Source organism: Galeopterus variegatus, unplaced genomic scaffold, assembly GCF_000696425.1.
Source record: "Galeopterus variegatus unplaced genomic scaffold, G_variegatus-3.0.2 Scaffold692, whole genome shotgun sequence".
Lineage (NCBI taxonomy): Eukaryota > Metazoa > Chordata > Mammalia > Dermoptera > Cynocephalidae > Galeopterus > Galeopterus variegatus.
This window is the reverse complement of record NW_007726803.1, coordinates 489,747-514,288: the sequence shown is the minus strand read 5'-3', so window position 1 is coordinate 514,288 and position 24,542 is coordinate 489,747. Positions and strand designations below refer to the sequence as shown.

At 52.7% G+C, this 24,542-nt stretch overlaps 1 protein-coding gene across 1 annotated transcript in view; it reads right to left on the bottom strand.

Moving 5' to 3' along the window:
- The window catches only part of SH3PXD2A (SH3 and PX domains 2A), a 65,949-nt gene extending 46,944 nt beyond the window's left edge, over positions 1-19,005 (bottom strand). Inside the window, exons 1-2 of the mRNA XM_008571501.1 lie at positions 18,986-19,005; positions 12,264-12,395 (exon numbers count right to left, since the gene is read on the bottom strand). Of these exons, the coding sequence (XP_008569723.1) occupies positions 12,264-12,372 (109 nt within the window). The 5' untranslated portion in view covers positions 12,373-12,395; positions 18,986-19,005. The remainder of the gene's footprint in view (positions 1-12,263; positions 12,396-18,985) is intronic.
- Between the last annotated feature and the right edge of the window lie 5,537 nt (positions 19,006-24,542).

Below are 24,542 nucleotides of genomic sequence, written 5' to 3'. Positions count from 1 at the left end.
ATATTTTTTCTGTTCCCAGCACTGCCCTGGAAAACAGAAGCACCGGCTTCTGCCCCATTGGCTGATGCAAACTGAAGGAGGGGGAGGCAGATGGGACCTCTTCCTTCTTTTGCCTACCTTACCCCTCTCCCTTTTATTAGGAGAGAACACACACTTCTTCTTTGCCCACCCTCCCCTTTAGTAGGGGAGAGCACGTGTATACATGTGCACACAGACACGCACACGGGACCTCTTCCTTCTTTTGCCTACCTTACCCCTCTCCCTTTTATTAGGAGAGAACACACACTCCTTCTTTGCCCACCCTCCCCTTTAGTAGGGGAGAGCACGTGTATACATGTGCACACAGACACGCACACACACACATGCACACCCTTTTGTTGCCACGGTACAGAAGTGGCTCAGGGAACCTCAAGACTATTTCTCAGCTGTTCTTTCTCCGGAAATTTAATCTGCAAAGCACTTGGCCTCAAAAAGCCCATTCTAAAGGTGTCCAGGACCCACCATCCCTGTGATCATCATTACAAACCCAGGGATGTTTGCAGCCAGTGACCCATTTGGCTGCTGGGGAGAGATGGCTGAAGGCTTGCCAACATGGTCAGATTCCCCTCGCCTGTTCCCACTGAGCTGAAACTGGCTTGTTTTTGGAGCTCCAGGGGTAAAAGGGAATCTTAGAAGCTCCAGAAATATGGAGATAAAGAGGCTGCTTCTTACTCAACTTGGTAAGAGCACAATGGTCAGGGGAGGAGGGGAGGAGGGGAGCTTGGTATGTGGAAAGCAACTGTGGTCACTGTCTTCACTCCTTACCACCCCCCATTCTGCAGATGAGGAAAGCTGATGCTCAGAGGTAAAGTGGCTTGCCTGAGGTCACACGGTTGATTGGTGACTGTGTTTGGAGTCTAAACTGACCGAAATCTTATGCAAAGCCTGGCATGGCTTCCATGATGGCATGCCGCCACTCTGCCCATTAACACAATACCCTGAGCACTGTGCCAAGTGGCAATCCCTCGGCCCAATGCCTTAAGCAAGAAGTGGGTGTCTGGAACTGGCAGAAAGCCCCACCAGGGCACAGGAAGGTCATTTGGCCAGGTCAGGCATGGAGGAAGCCTGTAGCCAACTCTGCAGGTGCTGGTGCAGGGCCCAGGCTGAGGTCTCAGGCCCTGCACCCTTGGCACACTGCATGCTACCTCTGATCACCACAGCTCCAAATCCTGCTGCACTCTAACAGCGGTGAACACGCTGAGTGGAGAGAAGGCTGGGGCCTTGTGAGAGCGCTGATTAGAAGTACAGAAAACAAACGAGAAAGGCAGAGTATCCAGAAACACCAGGACCTGGCCAACCTCAACACTGACCTCACCCTCTTCCTGCGGGAATGGAGCAACGAAAAGGGCTGAGGAAGCAGAGCCTCTGGGTGTGGGGGCTGGGGGCTCCGAGCTAGCTTTGCACAGAGCCACCTCCCCTGGAGCTCCCTCCCAGCCTGACCCTAGTCCCAAGAGGTGGTGTCTCTAAACAGGGATAGCTGCATTCTCCAGGTGGGGTGTCTGAAACTGATCTTGGAGGAAAAGTTAGGAAAATGAGTCTCTCTGAATGCACAGAGTTGGGGAGGTGTAGTATCCTCACTTTGCCTGGCCCCAGGCTGGAGGGCTTGGCTGGGGAGCAGCAGTTGAGCAGCCTGGCTTGCCTGCTCGCCCACCTCCCCTCACCTGGCACATCCCACACCACTCCACCTCTTCACCAACAGCCCACGGACCCGCTGTGATGCTGGGCCTGCGGCTTTGCTTTTCCAGGCCTCCATTCCTCCTCTGACAAGGAGAAACCTCTCCCTCAGCGTGGTGGGAAGAACAGGGCAGAAGCTCTCCTTCGCCTTACATTTGAGGCCTTTCAAGGGCCTCCACACACCCCTGCAGCCTGTTTACTGCCAGGTTACCCATCTTCTCTCATGCAGCCCCAGGCACTGTTGCCAGATCACACCTGTCCACGCTGCCCTCCGCTCCTTTGCACACGTCATCCAAGTTCACCCTTCTTGGAGCACCTCCCTCCTTCTGCCTTGCCAGCCACCCAGGGCTTGCCCTTGCTGAAGGCCCACCTTCTGTAGATGCCTCCCCCTACCACCCAACCCAGGCACTGTCCCCACCTCTGAGCAAATCCTACAGCATCCAGAGCAGACCACGCAGTCCTTCTGAACCCCACCCTCCCGTCCTCAGAAATGTCTTGCTTTCTGCCTTGCACTCGATAGGTGCACAGTGAAAACAAATGACTCCCTACATCCGGGCTTCTCCCCTGCAGGTAGAGGCCCAGAATGCTGCCACCTTCAGCAGTGGGAAGAAGGGACAGCTGCTGCTTGTCCTGCATGGCTGCACCCCAGTGCCCTGTGTTTGTTGACTGAATGAGCAATCCCCATCCCATGGAAGCAGTCCCTGTGTGTAGGATTTACTGAGGGCTGAGACATGCTAAATGCTGGGGGGAGGAAGGAGGATGGACAGCAGGTCATCCTCAGGTGGTATGGGGCTGAGGAAGGGGCTGGCATGGGTCTGTTGAATTGGACAAAGGAAGGGGAAGACAGTGTGGGCTGGAGCCCTAACCAGTACCACTGAGGCACAACCCAAGCTCCACACTTACATCCTCAGCCCTGTCCACCAGGGACCGGGTGAGCAGACCCACCCCATGCCTAGCCCCTCCCCATGGACCTGGTGAGCCAAAGGCAGGAACACTCACGCAGCTTTCTTGCAAGAAACTGAGTCAACGCACTTCCCTTCCCTTTCAGATTCCCTCTGACCCACCACCACTTGGCCTTTCTCCTACCCCAGCAGATGCTTTATTTAGCAGGACTGCCTCTGCTTTCCTGCTTTCTTCAGCCAGGGGAACTCATGCGGCAAAACACTCTGGGCTTTGGCTTTCCAAAGAAGTAAAAGCTGAAATGCAAGCATCCAGATCTCCCAACACTGGACAAACTGCAGTGTGTGAACTCATGCCCCACCTCCCAGCTGTGCAACCTTGGGGCAAGTCACTTCACCTCTCCGGGCTTCAATTTCTTCCTTGGAAAGACAGAATGCCAATACCCACCCTGCCTTTTACCAAGAAGTTTTATAAACTGCATGGTTTTATATCTTGTAGAACATAAAATACTGTGATTCAGAAAGAGATCACCTCGAAAAAGTCCAAAATTCCCTATTAGCTGGCAGACATATGCATCTCCTCAGGTGGCCTTGACCTCCCAGATGACCCTCCTAGCAGGAGTCTAAGAGAATAGACATGCAGGCTTCTGGCCACTGTGCTTAGAGCAATCCTTAAAACACAAGACTCCGGGACACAGTGAACCAAGGGCAGCCTGTGGCAATGCTGACGCAGCCAGATACAAGAGGAAAGGGGGATTTGCTATGGCACCCCAGTCTCAAAAGCCCTCCAGTGGCTCGCTCACTTTACAGCTAGTCCTTGGCAGACTTACTCTGAGTCTGGCTTTCTCTAACCTCCCATGGTGCTTCTGGGCCACTCTCCCACAATCCAACCCAATAAAAGCTTAGGGAGGCAGATGAATTGCAGCATGAGCCTGAGAGATGCCCAACTAGGAAGGGAAATGCACAGCTGGGGCTGAGACAATTAGATGAAACAAAACAACAATAATTTTCATATAGCATATTCCAAATGTAGATAGAAACAAACTTGGGGTTATATGAGCCAGAAGTTTCCATCCACTTCCTGGGATTTGATAGCTCAGTCTTGAGTGTGGGGAGCCCCTCTGAACACTGCCTCTCCTCTGACTTTGCAGGGTATCTAAGTTAACTGGGTCGCCCGGGCCGTTCCCCCGAAATGAGGCCAGGATTCTAGGTCAGCACCGGGAACCCAGAAGATGAGGTTATGGAATCTGAAAAGATGCTGATAGGGATGAGGGTGGTTACCCTGGGTCAGACCCCCCCTGCCCAACTACCACCAGAGTGATTACTAAAAACCCAACTGCTGAAATGTGTAATATCACACGGCCACAGGATAAGCTGGGGAAAGAACAAGGAAGGGGCAATTTCTCAACCAAAATTCCCTGAGGTCTGGACAAATTATACTCTCCAGAAAGTGTTTGCTTTACACTTTGCCGAAATCTGTTATATAAGAGTGGAGGAAATGTTGTGTGGGGAGATCTTTTCCCTGTATTTCAGCTGGGGGCCGGGGAAGGTGGTGGTGAGACCTGTCACTTCTACTGAAGAGAAAGGCAGCGTTGGGAGAGGGCAGAGGGTTTCCAGTACTGCCCACTCAGGGAACACCTGTGCACAGGTATGTCTGGGTCAGGGGTGTTGGGTCACCTTTGTTGGCTCCAATTTGGAGTACAGTGACAGTTATACCTAGAATAACAATCCTCAGCCCAGTACCACCTGGCCTGTCCCTTCTCTGCCCTCACTCGCCACCACTCTCCCAGGACCAGAGGTCCTCATCCTCCATTCACCAAGCTCCACCTGTGCTATAAACAGCACCTCTTCAGAGAGGTCCCCCGACCACATCCTGTCACCTCCTCCCAGGCTTATCTCTTGCACTGCACTCAGCGACATCTAGAATTATTTTCTTGGTTGACTGCGAGAGTGGGACTTTGTCAGCCTCTGTCACCTCTGGATCCTGACACTTACTAATACAGATTTAGTGACAACTGACCGACCATCTGAAGACTCCCTTTGCTGGGGGGTTGGGCAGTGTGGCTAACAGATCCCTTGGCGTTCAAAACCTGGAAAAACAGCAAGTTGGAGATGCTCGTGAACAGTCACTGGAAACTTGTTTGTCCCCCAAAAGGGAAGGCAGCCAGGTGCTGCCCCAAGGCTGGGGCTGGGATGAGCAGCTGGCATCACACAGGCACCTTAGCTGGATTTCCAAGGCTGCACACACCACACCCAAGGCCACCACCGAACCACATCTTCTGCTCAGAAATGAGGACTCAAGGAAAATGCCTCAGAGGAGGAGTCTGGGACATGATAGGTCCACAGAGCCAATGTCAGGTTACAGCAACATCTCCTCCGCCTGTCCAACCTGAGCAAGGTGGAAGTGTGGCAGAGGGAGCACCCTGTGCCCACTGCCCCACCCGCCACCTGGAAGCTGGCTCTAGGCAGGTGGCTGGCAGTGCTCAGCACTGAGAAGCCCTTGGATGCCTCCCTGACAACAGCCTCTGAAGATCTAGCTTGAGGAAAGAGCTATTTCCAGAGCCTCCCTGTGCATGCTGCTCCTTCCCCTGCCACCCTTCTCCCTGCAGCCAGGATGGCTTGCTTCAAGTGCCTCTATTCTCAGGTGGCTGTCCTGCTCACCAGCTTCCCATGGCACCGGCCTTCCTGCCATGTAATTTATCCACTGCTGCCACCTTCCGCTTTTCTTCTGCTCCAGGCCCCTATACACCCACTTTACTGTCTCAGCCTTGCCACCCCCCACTACCTTCTCTGCCTATCTTAACCCCTCCTTCTCCAAGGCCCAGCACAATGCCTCCTCCTCCTCCAGGCAGCCTTCCCGACTATGCGAGTCTTCACTCCTGGCACTGCAGCTCTGCACCATGCAACAGAGCCACCGAGGGACAGCCAGCATGGGGGTGTCATGGTGGGCCTCTCCTCTTCCCAGCCTTGCATGAAGCCCCCTCATTCCACGAGGCTACTGCTCTTGGGTCACCAACGGGACCCCTATTTCTGTCTCAAAAACTTCTTCCTGTCACAAGCTGGGACAAGGATGCCAGGGGGTGACCCTGCCACCCAGGATAGGTTGTGCTGGCCTCACTGCCTTACAGTAAACTCCCTGTTGCCATATCTACCTCACAGCCCCTCAGTGCTGAGAGTCCCCACACACCACTGAGTACAATCCATTCTCTGGCCAGGTGCAGAACTGAGGTCACAAAAGAGAAACTGGCCCCCTGTGGACCCCAAGGCCAATCTGTGGCAGAGCTGCCCCAGGCTAGTGGTCTTACTAATGGCTATCATATATTGAGCACTTACTATGTTCCAGGCCCTGCACTAAGCACTGAATTCCTTTTGAATCAGCATATACCAACCCTATAGCTGTGGGTACAATTATGCCCATTTTACAGGTAAAAAAAACTATTACTTATAGGACCCAAGAAACTTTCCCAGGGTCACCATAGTAAGTGACCAAATCAAGATTAAAACCTGGCTTATCTAACTTGAAGCCCACGTTCTTAATTACTAGGCTATCCTGCAATCTCATTATCAGAACAATCTCTACCCTGGGGTGAATAAATCTAGGCTGAAGGGCCCAAGGCTAGAACAGGATGTCCCCCTCTGCTCTTAGATTTATGCTCCCTGGACCTTTCCCTACAGCCAGCTTCAAGGAGACAACAGCTGAACACCAGAGGTAGTTTTGGACCAGAATAGCCTTTGGAATTGCTGATTAGGGTGATATAGCAGGAACACACACATGCAGCACTTAAGAGAAGAGCTATTAGAGAGCGGGCTTTCCAATGGCTGGGACAGAACCTCATGGAGACCATGTGGGGGTCACCACATCCAAATGGAGACTGGCTCATTGGAACCAAACAGATTCTTAAAAGGCTGTTGAGGGGATGAGTGTTAGTTTACTTATCTGCAAAGTAGACTGCAATAAATCTGCCTTTCTAGAAACAGTCTTCTCCTTTTCTAGGAGCAAGGGTAACTTGGAAGTCTGAATTAGCAATTGGGTGGTTCCTTAGTAAGCAGAGAATTTAAGCAAAAGACATAGAAGATATACGTTAAGTCCATTTAAGACAATGGAGGATCTGTAAAGCTATTCCAGTCTCACAATACAGTCCACCCCTTAAATGCTCAGAATGCTCACATCAACTAGACTTGAAGCTCCATAAAGGCAGAAACCTTATTGGTGTATACCCAATTAGCAAAAGAAGTATTCAAGAATTGTGAAATAAATGAGTGAATAAATGAATACTATGTACAGCATATTTCTCCCTTATAAAAAGCCCATGTGGTATGTATCACTGCCCCTTTTACCCACAGGAAACAAATAGATTCCTACTTACATCACACAGTCAGTTAGTGTAGCACTAGATCTTTTTTTTTTTTTTTTTTGTCCTTTTTGTGACCGGCTGCACTGTGCTCAGCCAGTGAGCTCATCGCACCAGCCATCCCTATATAGGATCTGAATCCACGGCGGGAGCGCTGCTGCGCTCCCAGCGCCACACTCTCCCGAGTGCGCCACGGGCTTGGCCCTGTAGCACTAGATCTTAAAACGCAGTATTGGAATTCCAGATTCTTTGCCCTCTCCACTACACAATCACACACAGATGCTAAACAAGTCAAATGGGTGCAGCCACATGTTTTTGGGTACTGTGTCCCCACAATATCTACCTTCCTTAAAACCTTCCCTCCAGTAGCCATGGCTGAAGAGGTTGGCTAGGTAGTCATGTTTATGCCCTGTGATGCTTCTCCTGGACACAGCTGACTGGACCAGGGCTGGACACCTGATCTAAGTTTTCTCAATCCATTGGCTTGCCAGGAACCAATCAGAATCAAACTTCAAATTATGAATTCAGAGACCCAGAGGCCACAGTCAGTTGTTGGCAGCTATCTCAATGGAAAAGTCATACAAAGCTTGGTCCTGACAAACCAACACCATGCAAACCAGCTGCTGTCATGGGTGAACAGAAGCAAAGGAATTCTGGTCTGCCAGAGACCCAGAGGCCACAGTCAGTTGTTGGCAGCTATCTCAATGGAAAAGTCATACAAAGCCTGGTCCTGACAAACCAACACCATGCAAACCAGCTGCTGTCATGGGTGAACAGAAGCAAAGGAATTCTGGTCTGTAGTTAGGAGAAGAGCATAGCTGTGCTTTCAATCCACGTGGTATGCAGGAGAGAGATGCAGACGAGAATAGCTGCTTTGGCGCATGCCAACTTTCTGGTTCCCAGTCCCAGCCTCTGGAGGCTGGGATTTACTTCTCACCTTTGTGTTTGGTGAGATTTTCCTGCATCCTATCCATCGTCTCTTCAGCAAGTCTAAGTGAAGTTCTGTCCAGGAGAGAGATGCAGACGAGAATAGCTGCTTTGGCGCATGCCAACTTTCTGGTTCCCAGTCCTGGGATTTACTTCTCACCTTTGTGTTTGGTGAGATTTTCCTGCATCCTATCCATCGTCTCTTCAGCAAGTCTAAGTGAAGTTCTGTCCTCTGCTCATAACTCAATTGGGACTAAAGTATTGACTTTGGAGGGGGGTGAAGATTCTCAAACTCTCTCCAAGACTCAGTTTTCTTGCCTGTAAAATAAGTGGATGGACCATAGGAGCTCAAAATTCCTTGTTTCCAAGGAAGTATAAGAACTCCCAGTGTATCATGCTGGTGCCAGAAAACAAGCAAAGACTCGGAGAAGGAAAGCTGAGGCAGGAAAAATTCTGTTGACTCATCTCCCCACTTCCTCCCCTGGCCTGTCATCCTAAGAGGAAGGAAACAATCCTGGAAAGTTGGAGGCAGTTTTGCTCAACACAGAATCAGAGCAACCAGGACACTGACATCACCCCTCCGCCAGAAGTTAGACCAAATAATGCCTGCTGGAGGGTGAAGCCATTGTGGGTTTTGAGGCACAAAAGTGTCCTTCAGAGGAGGTATCTCAGTCACTGTTGCTAATGTTAAGGGTGGAGGGGTTTCCAAAGACAAAGCAGCATCAGCTGCTGCATGCTCTGGCATGGCCTGAGGGTGACAAAGCCACCAAAGCTGTTGAATCTTTCTGCTATATGTGTCCCTATTGATCTATGGAGAAAAAGAATCCTTTTCTAGCTGGACCCAGGCCTACTGATTTATCAAAAATGCTTTCCCTAAAGCCACTCCTGTCTTACTTTGGGTGTCTTTGCCTTTTGTTCCCTGGGATAAGCTTATCCTCAGTGCTGGGTAAACAGTCCCCTACTCAGATCAGCTGTCGTCTGTCTCCCAAGTTCAAAGAATCAAGTAATAATGTGAATTCTCACAGCCTATGAGTGCCATGCAGGAAGGAGGGAACACAGAGACATCCTTCTACAGGGTGTTTCAGGAAGCTCTGCAGTCATCTCAGCCAGCCCTTGTCTCTCTCACACCATCACCAACTTGGGCTTCTGCCACCTCCCACCTAGGATCAGCCCATTCTCAGCCTCTCCCATGGCCTCTGTAGAGAAGAGGGATCTCAGCCACTGAACTTTAAGGAAATCTCTTAACCTCTTAGCCTGCTATTTCAGCCACAAAACAGTTAAAGTGCCTTCTACCATGTGGGGTTGTTTCATGATTCCAGTAGAATGATGCATCTGAAGTGCGTGGCCTGGTACTTGGCATTTACTGTTTGCTGATTCAGAATCGCCTTCCAGATACATCTCTCTTCAGACCAATGAGAGACAGAGTGTTATCATGCCCACACCTCCAAATGGCTTGGTGGCTCTGATAAGCAGGCAGAGCCAAAGGTAGCTGGATGCCTCTATTACTCTACTTGAGGGACTCCCAGATGAGTGAGAGGGCACAGAGGCAGTGTCCTGACACCCAGTGGGCAAGGCAAGGCCCTGGGAGGCCCCGGGAGGCAGGAATGGTGCTGACTGGGGATGCTGCCCCAACAATGTGAGTGGAAATGCCTCAACACGCCCACCACATCCCAGTGTCAAAGGCATCACAATTGGGTCTTTGTTCCAGAGTTCAAAAGCCTCACTCACCACTCCTTCCAAAGCCAGCTTGCAGGATGCACAACACGCCTCCTCTCCCCCGCCGTCAGGCCTCCACCTTCCCTGAAGTGGGACACCACCCTCCCGAGGACCTGCAGTTTGGCCCTCTTCCTTTCTCCCCTCCACCCACTTAGTTTCTCTGGTTAAGCTGATTGTACATTCCAGCCCTCCTGGTCTCCGATGGTGGCAGATAGGGTAGGTTCAGATAGTGCATGGGCGGGCACAGCACTCCAGGTCCCTGTGCAAACATCTCCAGCTGAGCAGCTATCTCCACCAAGAGTAAAGATACAAAACTCTCAGAGAAATAGAAAAGCATGTTCGGGAAGGCTTTCTCCACCTGACTCCCAGGGCCCTAGTGAATTACCCAGCCATGGAGTTCAGACCTGGCAGAGGGCTCAGGGAGGTCATTTGCTCCAGCCCCTGCTTCCCAGCAGCCACAAGGTTACCTCCATTTTATTAGAAGGGATAACTGAGGTGCAGAGAAGTCAAAGGACCTGAGGCCATCCAGCCAACAGGTAGTAGGTAGAATCCTGCTTCTAAGAACAGCAGCTCCATCATCGGGTCTGTGTGCCAGGCTGGGCTCCTCTGGCCACAGGTGGCAATGGGGAGTCAGGGTGCTTGGGCCACCTCCAACAGCCATCGGGAACTCCTCAGGAGAGGAGTTGTCTCCACATCTTTTCTAGGCCTAACACAGACTCTCGCTTTTTCAAGGCTATACTGCCCCTACTCCTAGGCAGGACTCCAGGTATTCCCAGGATCCTAGATATAAAATGGGAAGGGGAGGGCACACACACCCCTGGGAATCATGAAGGCTTAAAGCAGGATGGACTTCCTTTAATGTGGTGTCAACTCTTTGGCAGCCTGGCCAGTGATTGACCCCCAAAGACACAGGGGCTTACTACTTCCTACTGCTCCAGGGGTATACAGCTGTGGTGGGAGACTAGGCAGGTAGGTGCTGAGAAGTGCCTAAGCCAGGACTTCTAAGAACTGACCTTATACAGAGAAATGGGCCTTGTCTTTCCTTGGTGCAAGCTACAAAACAAACATCTCCCCCACCTGGTGTCTCCCATTCTGCCACTAGAGATCCTTCCTCTGGTTCTCAAGGTGCTTAGGGTTTCCAGAGCCAGCCCCCAGGATAATGTCAGCTTCTCTGCAGTGGGGGAGGGGTCAGGTGGGGCTGGTAGTATGACAACAGTTGAGGGCAACACTGTGCAGGAAGGTCATCACTGTGGGTACCTGGGACATGGCTTTGCCAGGTGGAGACAGCTGCTGCTGATCACTCTGGCTATGACTCCAGGCACAAGGGCAGAGCCTAACCTGTCTGAGAGGGGACAGGCTGAGAAGACCCCAGGCCAGGAGGGCCATGAGTCAGGCCTATGCTTGCATCTTGGCCCCATTCTCAGGGAGCTGCCTGTGGCAGAAGCCCCCGGGAGACTGCTGGGGTTTCCTTGGCATCCCCACAGCTGCTGCCACCCAGACGCCTAGCAATGAGGAGCCCAAGAACACCCCAGTTCTGCCTTCAACCTCAGCGAACTTACTTCCCCTCAGTCTCTCTGTGCCTCAGTTATTCTATTTACAGAATGGGCACAGTGGTCCTTCGGTTTGCCTTCCTTTCAGGATTCAAATAACTAGAAGAGAACGGAGTGAAACTAGGAGAGAACAGGCCCTTCCCTCTGGAAGTGTCCACCAAATACAGTCTAGGGAGGCTCCTGTGCCTTCCCCACAGCAAATCAAAATGGAAACAAAACACCCCAGGAACTGATTCAAGACCTAACAGGCTGTGGGCAACCTGCTGATGGACATGCCGGGATCAAGCCCCATCCCTGGCTCTGCAGGGGCTGATGGGCCCACACCCCAGCACTGACAGACTTGGGCTCTCCTCTCCCCACCTGCTATGTATGACTCCTGCTGCTAACTACACCAAGGTACACTGGCCCACTTTGCAAGAACCTTGGAACCGGCAGCCCCTGGGCAGCCATCAGCATGGCCCCTGTGCTGGCTCCTAGTGACAGAATGGACGCTGCAGGGCCCCCTGGCCCGGAGCCTGGCTTCACCCCCATCTGGGCCTCTTTCCAGGTCCTGGCAGCCTCCAACTCAGCAGGGGGTGGTCAGCATACCACCCAGACACTAGCCAGCTCCCACAGTCCTGGCCCTTCCTCAAATAACTCACCAGGGGCCTGGGGACCCTGGACCTCACAGTGACATCACAGTCTGCCTTCCCCACCATCTGGCCAAATTCTCCTGCCCCTGCTTGGACCCTGCCTTGGAATATGGCTCCAAGAGGGGAAGCTGTTGTTGAGCACCCCTGAGCTGGAAGCTACCTTCCCCATGGGCCTCAGAAGACATGGGGACCCTGAGCAGGGGCTAGACGCTTATCCCTGCGGCTGCCACCCTGGCCATGCATTAACACAGGCCGGTTAATTATCCCTGAGCTGGGGAGACATTCTTCCACCACCAGGCAAACTTCTGGCCTGCAGCCCAAACCAACAGGGGGAAACTTCAGCCTACTCAGCCCTCTCCCTGCCAGATGGAAATAACGTATAGCTGCAGAGGTGGGGGAGGAGGAAGGGAACAAAACCCAGTGCAGCCAAAGAGCTGGGCCGGGGCCCAAGTGGCCAGCCGGCCGGCCACTCACCACTTTCATTCTTCTCGATAACATCCACCACCTCCCCGGCCTGGAGGCTCAGCTCCGAGTTCTCCTGCTTCTTATAGTTGGACACCACCACATACTGCTCCAGGATCATGGGCTCGGCGTTGCTGTCGGCACCTGGCGAGGGCAGAAAGCACGCGGTGAGCCAGCGGCCAGCCATGGCCCCGCGGCCGGGGCGCCCCCTGTCCATCGGCCTCCTCGTGGGAGGCTGTTCCGTCGCCAGCGCCGCTCCGAGGGGCAACCCGCAGCCAGAGCTCGCAGCTCGCCAGGCCCCAAGGACAGGCCATATAGCAAGGCCCCACACCGGCCCCTGCACCGCGGGGACCGGGGGACATGGGGAGCCGGGGGCCAGGGAGGGGACAGAGGAGGAGGGGGAGGAGAGAGACAGAGGCAGACAGAGGCCAAGCAGAGTCAGGAAAAGGCTGCTGCTGCGATGAGTTAGTCACAGCCCAGGGAGAGGGAGTCCGAGGAGAGGCCTGGGGCCGACGTGGTCTCTCCAGGCCATTTGGCTGCCAGCAGGGGCGTGAGGGGAGGGTCGCAAGTGCCCATGGAGGCTGAGGCCAGAGAGCAGGAGAGAGAAAGGTGAGCGAGGAGGAGGCTCCTGCTTCGACCCCCCAGCCCTGTGAGCCCCAGAGAAAAGGCAGCCCTGCTCCCCTCGGGCGGGAGAGGGAGAGGCAAGAGCGGGAGAGAACTTCTCCACAGCCCAGGCCCAGGCGAGGAGTCAAGAGGGTTGGAGGCCGCCAATCACTGGGGTTTACTCGCAACCCTTAAATAGAAACACATGAGACCCGTCGAATGAGGAGCTGGGGGTGGAGGCAGAGCAGGGGAGGAGGGCCCAGACTGTTTACTTGAAACCCAAGAAGAAAGTCCCAGCGCCAGCGGCTGGCCAGCCCGGCCCGCCCCCCGCCAACTTTTCCTCAAATTCAGCTCCATTCCTTGCCCCTCGGGCAAACCCAGGCGCTGCCACCGAGCCCAGGGCCGGGCAGACGGACCAGCCTCAGCCACTGGCCCAGCCTCATTTCCAGAAGGGCCTGGTTGGCCCGGCTGCTTCCATCTCCCCATATGGAGACTGACTCAGTCTTCCTCTGCCTTTAAGTTATGGGGCTTGTGGTCAGGCTCTGGCAGTCTCAGGAGCTTGAGGGGTGAAAAGTTGGGGTGCAGCAGAGGGGAGGTGGGCCCCAGGCTCCCAGGAGCAAGCCTCTTCTCTGTTCTTAACCACTGGACCAGTGTGACATTCATTAAGCAAGCGCCAGACTGGGAGGTGGACAGCCTGGGTGCCCGTCTCAGCTTACTGGCTGTGTGGCATTGGACTTGCTGCTTAAACCTCTCTGTGCTCCAACTATTACCATCATCATCACTGGGGTGGGGATGAGGGTGGGGATAACACACCTGACACATGACATGCCCTGCTAGGAGCTAAAAGGATCCACAAGCCAGAGATCTATAGGAAGCCTTCCCAGACCAGCCCCAACCCCAGCCCAAAGGGAATTGCACTTCTTAAACTATGTGTCTGCCAATCTCCTCGAAGGCTGAGGGGTGTCATACCACTAGCCTGACTGCAGCAATGGCTTAGGGTCTCCAGGCTCCACATGGCCCCCTTGGCACCTCAGCCTGCAGCCACATTCCCTGCACACCTGCATCTGAATTGGCAAATGCTATGTGCCAGGCACATTTACTGCCCTATTTCTTCCTCACAACATCCCTCTTATCTTCCCATCTCACAAAAGACAAATCAGAGGCCCAGAGAGGGCAAGAGACTCACCCCAGCTCCCACAGCTGGTATGGAGACACCATAAATTCACTCTGTGTTCCAGGCTCAAGCCTATCTGTCTTTCCACTACAGAACAGCTCTTCTGATTTGTTTCCATACATCTCATTCTTCTAGCAGTGATCCTCAACTTGGTAGCACAGAATCACTTGGGGAGCTTTTCAAAAATACTGATGCCTGGGCTTCAGAGATCCATGTTTAACTGGTCTGGGGTGGGGCCCAGGAATGAGTATTTTTTAGACACCCCGTCCTGCCCCCATGGCTCTCATATGCACCAGGAGCAGCACTTCTTTGATCTTTGGGTCCTTCCCTGGGGGAGCCTCCATCCTACCTAGGGCAGGGGGTGATGGCCACATGGATATGCACAGTCCCCGGCAGCCTCTCCAAAGCCAGGATTGTGTTTCAGGCAGAAATGCGACCGACAGCTGGGCAGCAGGGCCAGCCCCGCCTGTGCACTCAGATGTGGCCAGCTTCTTCACCTGTCCTGCCAGCCGGACAGAGGCAGCACTGGACACTGTGCTGACAGATGACCTCCCACTGTGCCTGGGCCAGGGCACTGAGCTTGGAGACTCTGGCCAACAACATTTAAGTGTACCAGGCACATAAAAGGTCGGTCCCCACCTTGTGTGATATGGGGGGGCTCACTTCACAGTTTGGGGAGCACTGGATGAGAAAACGGGAAAGGAAAACTCAAGACACAAACGGAAGAGGAGAGGAGTTCCACCGTAGGTTAGAGAGCGTCCAAGTCCTGAGAGTGCCCAGATGACACTGGTAACTGTGAGCCGCCATCAGTGCACATCTTGCTGTCTCATGTGATCCTTACAACCCAAACAGTGTGTCCTGTCGCAGCTCCATCTTACACATGGGCAAACTGAGTCTCACGAGGGTAAGCAATTTTCCAAGTCACACAGCTGGGATTAAGCCCAAGCACACCCGACACCACCGCTGATGACCTTGATTTCCGCTGGTGCCTGGTCTCCAGGGAAGGGCCTGCCTCATTCCCCTTATATTCCCAGATACACAGCTGGTGCTTCATAAAGACTGGAGTGTGGGTTTCCTGTTGACTTTTGCGACCCCTGCTGACCAGACCACAGTGCCCATTAGGTGGCAGGTACTCAACAGATGTTTGTGAAATGAATGAATGATGAAATGAATGGGCAGATGAACAGGGTGATTTAGTTTGTTGAGTCACTGTGGATAAACCGGCAGGGCCTCACCTCTGAAACATGGGAAAACTAGACAAGTGAGTGCGAAGGGAGAAAGGGGAGATGAGGAAACAGAGGTAAGGAGAAGCAAGGAGCTCTGGGTTCCACTGTGGATAAACCGGCAGGGCCTCACCTCTGAAACATGGGAAAACTAGACAAGTGAGTGCAAAGGGAGAAAGGGGAGATGAGGAAACAGAGGTAAGGAGAAGCAAGGAGCTCTGGGTTTGTGGCAAGACGCTAATGAGGAGTGCTGGGGAGTGGAGAGACATCAGCTCATTTTAATCCAAGCCAAGAAAATCTGAGACAAGATTTCAAAACGGAGGAAAATCCATACGCCCGCACCCCCTCCCCCCACAGCCTTCTTGGAAAATTGGCCTGAACTTTCTGAAGGCTGACACTCTGGGATGCAGGTAGAAAAGTTAAGAAAACGTTCTCCAGGCTTTATAGAGCACAAACAGGCTGTGGCACTTCTTGGAGGCCACTCCAACGGCTGTGGGACGACAACACATGGATAACAAACACTCTGTCCTTCTGGCTGCCTCCCCTCCCCCAGCACACACAGGCTCCCAGCTCCCTCTCTGGCATCTGCTTCTTAGGGTGTTGCCCGCCCAGGACCGCAGGGTGAGTGGGAGCTGGGAGCAGGTATCCAGATGAGAAACCACTCGGCAGGCCGGGCAGCCGGTGGGTGGTGATGTCATCTCAGAAAGGCTGCTCTGGATCTCCTCCCAGGCAAGGCCTGGAAAATTGGGGGCTGGAGGAGTCTGCTTGAGGGAGGGGAGGGGCAGTGGAGGCAGCCTCTTGTCTTCAGACGAAAAGTGTTTGGCAGGAGCATGGAGAAGGGTGTACCCCTTCTAGAGAGTATAGCCTCTCCTGGGTTGGAAGGGGACTTTGCATGAATCTCATCCAGGGGTGGACCCTTGTGCTTTATTATGGAGCCCTTGGCTGGACCTTTTGGGGGCCCTGGGGGTCCCCTGAACCGCTGCCCCATCCTTGCCTCACACCTACATTCCTCCAATTACCACCTGGATGGAACCCTGGCTCCTACCTGATCCCAGCTGCCAACTTAAACGTCTCAACTAGACTTTTGCCAAGTCAGTCCCCCACTTTAACATCGTCAGTGGCTCCCTGTTGCCTAAAGAATAAAGGCCAAATTCAAACCTAATCTTTCTTGCCAATCTAAGCTCCCCAAGTTCCCTCCCCTCCCCCCTAATTCCATGCAACATTTGTGATTCAATAAACATGTATTGAGCACCTGCTGTGTGCCAATGACACTGTTCTGTCCAGGTTCTGACTTCCCAAGCCTTTGCTTTAGCTGTGGCCCCATGCCTGGAATGCTTTCTCTCTTCTCTCCACCAATTCCAATTCTACTCAAGCATCTCTGCCCCTCCAGAAGGCTCTCTTATCACTCCAGCCATGGTGCTCTCTCCTGTTCTCTCCTGGACTTTTTCTTGGGCATTGCTCCCCATCCAGACCCCATGCTTTAGACATGTATCTCCCTGATGAGAATTGACACTCCAGGACTGGTGCCATAGGATGTGACACTGGACACAATAATTACCTGAGATTCACGATGCAAAACCTTAGAGAGTCTGAGGGTCTGAGGTCCAGTCCTGCTTTGCCCTTCCTAGCTCTGTTATCCTAAGGAGGACGCTCAACCTCTCTGAGCTTTAGCTCCCCATCTATAAACAGGAACAGTAACAGCACCCACCTCACAGGGTTGTTCCAAGCAGGGAATGAAGTGATAGGGGTTAAAGTCCTATGTAAACTGTATATAGTCACTTATAAAGCAAGCCGAGGGAATGGGAGATTTGGGGAAGAACTGAAGAGCTTTTAGCTCCTCCGCAGCCTCAGAAACAGCAGGCAGCTCAGAGTGAATTAGGGCCACAGACACCAGAAGGGTGAGGAAGGGAGGTCCAGGACTGTGTCCCTGCAACATGCCTCTCCCAGACCCCACCTCCTGGCAGACAGTGGGCACCTGCCAGCTGGGGATTCAGATCAGAGGTCCCTGGGACCGCTCTGGGGTGATGCCAGGCTAGCGGGCCAAGGACCCTTATCTACAAGGATCTCCAGCACAGCCCCTTACCTCCAAGTTTCCTGTCTCATAGAACTCTCCAGCCTTCCAGATGAAGAAACCGAGGCCCAGAGAGACCTGGAGACTTGCCCAAGACTCTGGCCTGGGACTCCCAGTGTAGCTGGGTTTCTCCCCAGTCTACGCTGCCTCCCCTGGGTCTCCTGCTCCAAACAGCTAGGCTCATCCTGAGAAGCCGGGCCCTGTGGTGGCCTCTGCCTCAGGCTCCCCATGACCCCCCCAGCCCTGGGCATCCCACCAAGGCCCTTCCAGACCCTCACAACTCGTTCCTCCCAGGCTGGACTAGGCCTGCCGGCCTCTCAGCTATACGTCTGGTGAATAAAATGTATTGCTGTGGGCCAAGTGGGCTCCAGCTTACTGGCTTATGGAGAGGGGAAAAAGGGACAGGAGCCCAGTGATTAGCTCAGGCCCAGGCCCTCGTCACAGAGAACGGCAGAAGGACGATCGATCATATGGGAAGGGAGGGGGCCCTCTGCCCTCCCACCCTCTACCTTCTCTTCTCCTCTGGCCCCTCTCCCAGGACATCCACCTCCCACTCCCTGCCCACATCTGTGGCAGGGAGGGGCTGAGCTTTGGGCTTTAACCCCTGGGACTGGCCCAGCCCCCCCTGACCTCTGATCCTCTGCCTTGTCCCTCAATCTCCCAGCCTGAACCTCTGCTCTCAGGTATGGTTTCTTTTTTTTTTTTTGGCTCTCAGGTTTTGGGTTGGAGTTATGGGGGTGGGCAATACTCTCAGAAATGTAGAGGCCCTATAGGAGACACTTCTGGAAATTCCATCCCTCCCCCCATTAGCTCCCTCTAGGAGCTGAGAACCCCGCTCTCTGGGTTTTTCTGCCATTGTTCAGTAATACCAAAGGCTAAAGGCAAGTCCCTGACCCCTGGTCCAGCTCTTCCTGGACATAGGCCAAGGTCCAAGATGCTGAGGCCCATCTCCGCCAGGAGCCCCCTTGAGGCCGGAGGCAGCTCCAAGCTCTGTATCTGTGGGGCATGGGGGCTGTGCCCCACCTTCAGTCACAATCAGGAGACTGTCCACCCCCTGGCCCAAATCTCCAACTCCCAAGTGAGATCACTGGAAACCAGGCTTGGGCATCTGGGAGCTCCCTATCGCCTCGGTTTAACTGCCTGAAGTGAGATGAATCATCTTTGGTTGGCCCATCTCACTGGGATGGCCAACGAGACAGCACTGAAGACGATGGTAGCCCCATCACTGTTCGAGCATGCTCTGTGTGCCAGGCTTGGCCAACGAGACAGCACTGAAGACGATGGTAGCCCCATCACTGTTCGAGCATGCTCTGTGTTCGAGCTCCCCCAGGAGGCAATACACCCCCTTAGGGAGGTTGCGTAACCTGCCCAAGGCAGCGCAGCCAGGACGTGGCAGGGCTGGGATTCAAACCACACACTCTGGGTGCACGGCACACTTGCTTACACACTGTGAACTCATCAAAGGGCTCCAAGGCTGGATCTGAGACCTAAAAAAGGTCGACCTGGAAGGCAGAGGGCACAGCAAGCGGAGGACATGCTGATAAAGGGCTGCTACAAATCACTGGGAAGCATGCAGAAAGCGGCCTGTGAGCACCCATTCCCACACATGTGTGCCCAGGACACACATGTTCACGCATGCACTCACATGCACACTGGGCAGTACCTGTCAAGTCCTTCTTGGGAGACTCAGTCCAGCTGGACAGCCACACTTCCGAGTCCCCCGAGAACAAACAGCAGCAGAAGAGAACCAGAGGAGGAGAGAGAACGTTAGGCAGGCAGGAGCTCCACCCAGCGAGTGGCTGCAGGCTCCTTGTGGTCGTGGTCAGCAGCGGCCAGCACACGGCCACAGGGCGGAAGGCGGGGGAGGGGAGAGGAGTGACTTCATGGCCCTGGGCTGGCTATGGGCCTATGTGATTGCAGAGGCACTGGGACACAGCTGGCTGGGTTGGGGATAATGAGGTGTCTGCCGAAAGGCAGGAATCCTCTGGAACACAAAGAATCCTACACAACCCACCCATGGGTTATCATGACCCTGGAGGAGGAGCCTGGCCCTTCCTCTCTGTCCATGTGGGTGGCTGGCCCCACAGGGCCTAGTGGTTCCAAAGGTCCTCACAGGCCAGCAGGCTCAGCAGCTTGGACTCGGAACATCAAATGTCAGGGTTGGAGCACCTAAAGCCAGCCTCCAGGTCCTGGGGCACCATGTCCACTGGATCTGATGTCTTGTTCAGCCCTTGCCACAGCCCCACCCACTGAGGAAGGTGGGCAGACTCTAACAGAATGGAAGGGAGCCTCACTCCCCAACCCCAATCCAGAAGGACAAGGACCTTTAGTGACCGGAAGCAATGAGGTCTCTATTCCAGACTCAGACAGTGGTGTTCAACCTGGGTCTCAGTTTCCTCATCTGTGAAATGGGGTTAAAAGTTGTCCTCCTGCCAAGAAGGAGGAGCAAAATCAAAGCACCAAAAAAGAACATGATCATGAGATATGATGCCATTAACCTTATAATGAGACGGAAAGCTCTTGGCCTAATCATGGTAAGAACAATTCTAGAAAATCAGAGTGGCCGTGTAAAGAGCATTGATACTGTCTACCTATACCATGACAACCCCATGAAATAGGTATGTGTTTTTAGCCCCATTTTACAGGGGAGGAATCTTTTGGATAGGGGAAGTAACTAGCCCAATTTCCCATGAGCCAGAGATGGAACCAGGTCTAGGGGCATCCCAAGGCTGGTACTTTCCATGCTGGGCTGCTCATCACCTCCAGAGGAGCAGAGCGCTGGCTGCACTGGGGACAATTACAAGGACATGTTGAGACACAAGTGGGAGAGACAAACCCTTGCACTGCCCACTTAGCACTGGCCGAGAGAGCTGCTGACCCATTTACAGAGAGTAACAACAAACAGAGCAAACATCCACACGGCACTTACTGACTGCCAAGCGTCTTGCTAAGAACTTTACACAGAGTGACTCATGTATTTTCATAACAAACCTACAGTAATTGGTGCTATTATTCCCTCCATTTTGCAGATGAAGAAACCGAAGCAGAGAGGTTAAGTCACTTGCTTAAGGCTGCACAGCTGGCACAGTGTCCATCACTTGCAGGGACACAGACCTCAGGTGATCAGAGCTTCATACCACTCACCATTTAAATCACCTAAATGAGCCACCTTCCAATTGCAAGCTGGCTTCTCATGTAGAACTGGGAATCCTGGCCCTTCCAGTTCTCATGGTAAACCAACAAAGCAGGGTCTGTGGAGAGGTTTAGTGAAGCCTCTGGAGTCTAACTGCCTGGGTTCAAATCCAGACTCTGCCCCTTTGAGGAAGCTACTTAAACCTCTCTGGGCCTATTCCCAAACTTGTAAAAATTGGGATGGAGCCTTATACTTACCTTCTGGGTTTCTGTGAGGATTAAATGAGGTAATAGGTAATAGTGCCCAGCACAGTGCCTAGTACATAATCAGTGTTCAATAATGTCTAGCCACCACTGGCAAGATCTCCCATGAATGTGGTTAACATGAGCCTGGCTCCATGGGCTCAATCAGGTCTGGGGGCAACAGGAAAATCATGCTCCTGGGGCTGCAAGGATAAGAACTAGATGGTGTTCAACACTGGATGTGCCAAGGAAATGCCGGTACCCGGTCAGAGATATTTCCCCAGTCACTCTCATACACCAGGTCAGCTGGAGTCGGGTGTAGAGGAACTCCTGGGGACTTCACCCAAAGACAGACAGGGCTGGGTCCGAGGCCAGAGCCTTTCACCAGACCTGGCAGTCTGCAGCCTTCTCGGGCAGCAGGAGCCATGCTGGCCTGGCTTTTAAGCACTGGAAGGGCTGAGACAAGGTAGATGCACTAGGACCTCCAAGGCTTAAAGCCAGTGCAGCCAAGAAGGTCTGAGTTCAGAATGTGAGGCTTCATTGCCTGGGGTCCACATCTTGCCGAGGCTCCAACTTCCTACTACTGTACCCTGGAGATGAGGCCAACTGAGCTGCCCCAAAGCAAGGCCACGCCACACCCCTGGGAAGGCGCAGTGCCCCAGCTGGCACTACACAGCCCCGCACTGCCCCAGCTAAGAGGCTATCCTGGTCTCATTCCTCCTCAACTTGCTGTATCACTTTGTTTACCTCCCTTTTTGGTTTCTTTTTGGGTTCTTCATAAGGAAACCTTTTGGAAATGCTGATCTCTTTTAGTAAGCCAAGTGGAGGTACCATACCTGGACCTGGAGAACCCAGGAAGTACTGCTCTGCTAGAACAGGGGTCTGCAAAGGGCCAGAGAGTAAATATTTTAGGCTTTGAGGGCCATCTGGTCTCTGTTGGGACAACTCAACTCTATCCTTGTAGTGCAAAAGCAGCCACAGACAATACATGAAAGATGAATGGGCTGTGTTCCAATAAAACTTTATTTACAAAATCACATGGGGGGTAGACTTGGCCTGTGGGCAGATAATCCAAGCTCAAACAACCCAAGCTCATGCCTGTCCCCATCATCCTCTAAAGCAGACCTTCTCTTCTCTCCCAAGAGGAAAATGAGAAGCAGACCAGAAACGGGCCTGTCTTTTCAAAAGAAAAGTCTTTCTAAAACATGCTTTATTTCCCCATCCCCTGGTTCTGCAGAATTAATCCAGTTCTACTGCTCCCACCCCAAATCTCCACCCTTTGGAGTCCCTTCTCTCCAGCCCACCCTTGCAAGCTCTCTCCTGGGGTGGCAAGGACACTTCTGCCTCATTACAACTAAGAGAGGCGAACCCCTGGCTCACAGACCCTGGCCCTCTGGCCAGAAGGCAGACAAGCCTGCTGGCTTAGGGCTGGGAAGATGGAGAGATGAAGAGACAAACAGGGTGAAGGGACAAGAGGCAGGCGCAGCCAAATGAGCAGCTGTGACTGACACAAACCAACTGCTTCCTGCTTTCCCCTGTCTCTACCTCCGTCTCCTCGGCGAACAGAATCAAGGGCCCTACAGAGCAGGATCACCGGCCTGCTGGAAGTCAAGGGGCACTGAACAGGAATCTGCACAACTGGTCTTGCTGAAAACTGGCTGTGTGATCTTGGGCAAGTGGCTTAACTCCTCTGGTCATCAATGCTCATATGTGTAAAATTAAGTATTTGGGCCTATTGATCTCTAAGGTAGTTGTCTGGTGTTCTAGACGTGCCCAGCAGAAACCTGGTAGCATAGTACAAGTGCACCACAGCTGAAATGAATTTTTTCAGAGAAACAGTCTGCCTTCCCATGGAAAACGACCTGAATGCAGGCTCAGTGTAGTGAAACCCAAGTCCAAAAGAGCAGATAATTCAGGAGAGGCAGCGGGCAGAGACGTGGAACAAGAATAAAAGAAACTTTGGTTCTTGTGCTCACTCTGCCACTTAGCTCGCTGACTCTGGGGCATTAGCAAACCTCTGAGCCTCTTTTCCTTCTTCTGTAAAATGGGGATAAAAATACCTACCTTGCCTTCTTTGCAGGGTCGTTTTAAGAGATGGCCTAATGCCTGTGAAAAGTTTTGGGAGGGGTAGGAATTAGGCCTCTGGAACCCAAGAGGGAGTGAGTGACAGGGCAAAGCTGGTGGTGAAAACAGTGGGTTCCTGGGAGCTAGGAGGCACAGGGGTAGGGTCCCTCCCTCAGCTATCTCACAGTACTCACATCCCTGTCACAGCCATTCCTCCTGGCTCACGAAACCAGCAGGAATCCTGGCCCAGAGAAAACCAGGTGCCTGCAGGTGCAGCCAAATAGAGATCTGAGAGCCCTTCGATGCCGAACCTGACCTTTTTTTTTGGTGGTTGGCCATTAATAACACCCTTGACCTTGGTGTTGTTAACACCATAGTCCAACTGAATGAGCCAACTGGCCAGCCTAAACCTGATTCTTGTCAGGTCTAGGTGACAGGAGAAACCAAAGAACAAAACCCCAGGTTCTCCTGACTTTAAGGAAGCTCTCCCCAAACACACACATACCCAAGGACTACATAAAAACACCTGGACAGACCTAGGTCAGGAAAGGACTCATAGGTTCATAAAAAGGCTTCTTTGAATCTTGAGTAACTCCAGGGCAGTGAGGACTGGGTTCAATTTACCCAAATCGAGTCTCAAACCATGTTTCCAAGGAATGCTTCCCTGGTGTAAAGCAAGTTCCACCCATCCAAACTAATAAATCCAGAGTGGGCTGCAAGCCCAGGTGGGAGAGACAGGAACGGCAGCCAACAGCACAAACTCCTCAGAGAATGAGAGAACCAAAGCTCAGGGAAACCAGGGCAGGGTCACCTGCCTTGTCAGCTTCCACAGCCGCCACCCTGGACTCCTGGGAGGGAAGGAGCAGCAGAGAACTTGCCAGGGGCCCGAATGGAATGAATACCTCCCCTGTCCTCTCTACGTCCTTCCAGTCCTTCAGTATCTCTGCGTACATGAGCACACGAGACCTCTCCCTCTTTGGGATTCTATTGTTCTTACCTCACTGCAGCCTTAAACTGTTTTCTACATAACTGCTGTGTTACAATCTTTTCTCTCCTTTCCTATAACTAAACTTTGCACAGGGCTGGATTTATTAAGTTTCCTACAGACTCCACTAGTTTCTTTTATTTTCTGACTAGGCCACCACGTAACTCAGCCACCACGTAACTCAGCCACCACTTTCAGGCCATCAACTAATTAAGGCCTAACAGCTGCTAGCCCTATCATTTAATAGTAGTAGCAGCAGCAGAAGTGGTTGTTTCCATGAATAAAGCACATGCCCTGTCGCAGGCACTGTAACTGTCACAGGCACACAGTAGATCAAATCTTTACAACAGCCCTACAAGGTTAATAGTCATTTATAAAGACGTAGTTTGGCTTTTATGATATTCACTTTAGGGGGCCTGAAACAGGTGTCATACTCAGAGTAGCAGAAACAGGAACAGCGGTGAAGGTGATGTAAATGCCATTCGGGAAAAGCAAGGCACGGATTCAGATGGCCAAGACAGAAAACACATAGTTCAAACACGACTTCCAATCAAAACTCACCTAGGTGGAAGTTTGGAAGAGTACAACTGTTTGGTGTGCGGGCTGTTTCTCACATGGGCAACTCTGTGAAGCTCCACTCAGGCTCAGAGTTCTATCTATTTTTGTTAACATCTGAAACAAAGGACAAATCCCTGATTATACACACCCTGATGCTACTTCAGAAAAGGTACCTGACACCTGATCCTCTTAAACAGTCAAAACCTACCTTTTCCTAAAGACCAAGTCAAACAACGGC